Here is a 2,536-nt window from a genome sequence, read left to right on the forward strand (position 1 = left end):
AAAAGGAGGAAGGGCATTCCAGATGTCAAGGAGGAAGAGTAGGGTGAAGTGGGAATGTATGTAGTTATGCTGTGGGAATATGACCAAAAAAAAAATAAGGAATCTGGGATGCGTACGAAATTGTGATAGATGGCCACAGAGTAAAAGTATTTTAAATAAACCCAGAGATAAACTTTAATGCACTGGGAAATGTATCCCCAGGTTTACAGCTGAGAACTAATTTCAATCAATTTGAGTAATGTGCTTCAACAGCCTTACTGAAATTATGCACCTTCTGTTCTTCCACATTTCAGATTTAGTAGCCACTCAATGGAGAGAGAGAACTGTACTCTTATCACGGAGTTTTTTCTCCAGGGTTTCTCCAGCTTCCGTGAGCACCAGCTCACTCTTTTTGCCATGTTCCTGGTGCTGTACGCCTTCACCCTGGCAGGCAACGTCATCATCGTGACCATTATCCGAACTGATCGTCACCTCCACACGCCCATGTACTTCTTCCTAAGCATGCTGTCCACTTCAGAGACTGTGTACACACTGGTCATTCTCCCAAGGATGCTCTCCAGTCTCGTGGGTATGAACCGATCCATCTCATGGGCAGGCTGTGCCACACAGATGTTCTTTTTTGTAACCTTTGGCATCACTAACTGCTTCCTGCTCACGGCAATGGGCTACGACCGCTATGTGGCCATCTGCAACCCCCTGAGATACTCAGTTATTATGAACAAGAGAGAGTGTGTCCAGCTGGTGTGGGGTGCCTGCAGCATTGGGCTGATTGTAGCTATGACGCAAGTGACATCTGTGTTCAGGTTACCTTTCTGTGCCACAAAGGTGGCCCACTTCTTCTGTGACATCCGACCTGTGATGAAGCTCTCCTGCAACGACACCACAGTCAATGAGATCCTGACTGTGATCATCAGTGTGCTGGTGCTCGTTGTTCCCATGGGACTGGTCTTCATCTCCTATGTCCTCATCATCTCCACCATCCTCAAGATCCCCTCTGCCCAGGGCCGGAAGAAGGCCTTCACCACCTGCGCCTCCCACCTCACGGTGGTCATTGTCTACTATGGCTGTGCCTCCATTGCCTACCTCAAGCCCAAGTCCGAAGATACCAGGGATCAGGATCAGCTGATCTCAGTGACCTACACCGTCATCACCCCCCTGCTGAACCCTGTGGTGTACACCCTGAGGAACAAGGAGGTCAAGGATGCTTTGCTCCAGGCCACTGGCAGGAAGCTTTCCTGACAAGATGGGAAACATTCTCCTGAGGCTCTTAGCATCTGCTCTCACCAGGATTAGGAGTAGAGCCATGTGCCCTTGACTCCCAAAGACCTGCCCCACAAGGAGGCAAAAGAACAGCAACAGCATCCAACTGTGAGTCTGAAAACTTTAAAGCCCCTGAACAAAGCATTAGCCCTGGTTTTGTGGGTAAATAGACAAACTAGGACAGGAATTGCCTGGAGAACAGGTCAGGAGATAGTGTGGGCCCAGGATTTTTCACTGACTTTTTGGTTTCTAATGAAGACAACAGAGTGGAAAAAGCAGAATCCACAGTAAGCATTTTTCCTTACAATTCCTTCCTACTTAAGAACAATTCCCTACAATTCCTTCCTACTTAAGAACATGAGGATTTCTCAAACTGGACCCTATTAGAATCTGTTCATACATGATATGTCAAGTAATAAGTGACCGTAAGGATAGGGAGAGTGGCCTCTGGATGGTATAGCAAGGGAAAATAGATTTCCTCCCTTGGCTGCTTTAATTTATCCTAGTTTCTAGCAAAACAGCTTATTAAAGATGGTGATTGACTATAGACAGTTTAATTAGAGATCCTTGCAATTCCAGATCTTGTCAGTCTTAAGGGCACATTCAAAGATCCTCCTGGGTCAGTTCAGCTGTTGTTAATTCAGACAGCATAATGGGTAATAGCAATGAAGGGGCTGTGTCCTGCATTCTGGGGAAGACTGATGGAAAAAACCCTACTGGCCTGGCTTCAAGAAGCTCAAACTCTAATGGCAGAAACAAACATTTAAAAGTATGGTTCCAACTTTTTTGTAATAGGTTGTATTATACAAAAGATGGCAGGAGGATGGGAGGACGGGAAGGAGAGAACGTGTTGGAGATGTCAGGGAAGTCTCGGAGATGGGGACCTGCAACGTGAACTGGCTTTAGAACCTTTGTAAGAGTGCCTGATGAGCAATTTGTTGGAGAAAAAGAATCCCAAAGAGAACAATATATTCACAGGACCAGAAGGGTAGGCTGGGGTCAGATTGTGAGGGTTTTGTGCACCAAACTAAGAAATTTTAGCTTTAACTTTTAAAAACAATGGAAATCACCCAAGATTCAGGAAAACTAGGATTCAGTATAGGAGGCATCTGTGTGAATCATTGGCATCCTTGTCCTTACACAGCTCCACTGAGATGTGTATGAATTTTTATGGATCTCTAGACTCTAAGCCAGGAAAATTGGGGGAAGTGGGATATGAGTAGAGTATTTGGAGGTAATACACAGAAATAACTATGTACGTGTGATGAAGTTGAAT

General features: G+C 45.4%; 1 protein-coding gene across 1 annotated transcript; it reads left to right on the forward strand.

The window, feature by feature from the left end:
* The first annotated feature begins 282 nt into the window (after positions 1 to 282).
* Positions 283 to 1,239, forward strand: LOC110573434 (olfactory receptor 10J1-like). Its single transcript, XM_021681929.1, has one exon. It carries the CDS (start codon positions 310 to 312, stop codon positions 1,237 to 1,239), a length of 930 nt encoding a protein of 309 aa, XP_021537604.1. The 5' UTR covers positions 283 to 309.
* Positions 1,240 to 2,536: the final 1,297 nt, after the last annotated feature.

Source organism: Neomonachus schauinslandi, chromosome 6 (assembly GCF_002201575.2).
Source record: "Neomonachus schauinslandi chromosome 6, ASM220157v2, whole genome shotgun sequence".
Lineage (NCBI taxonomy): Eukaryota > Metazoa > Chordata > Mammalia > Carnivora > Phocidae > Neomonachus > Neomonachus schauinslandi.

What these genes read in the sequence shown, in the direction of transcription:
- LOC110573434 (XM_021681929.1), top strand. Translation starts at nt 310, where the DNA reads ATGGAGAGAGAGAACTGTACTCTTATCACGGAGTTTTTTCTCCAGGGT.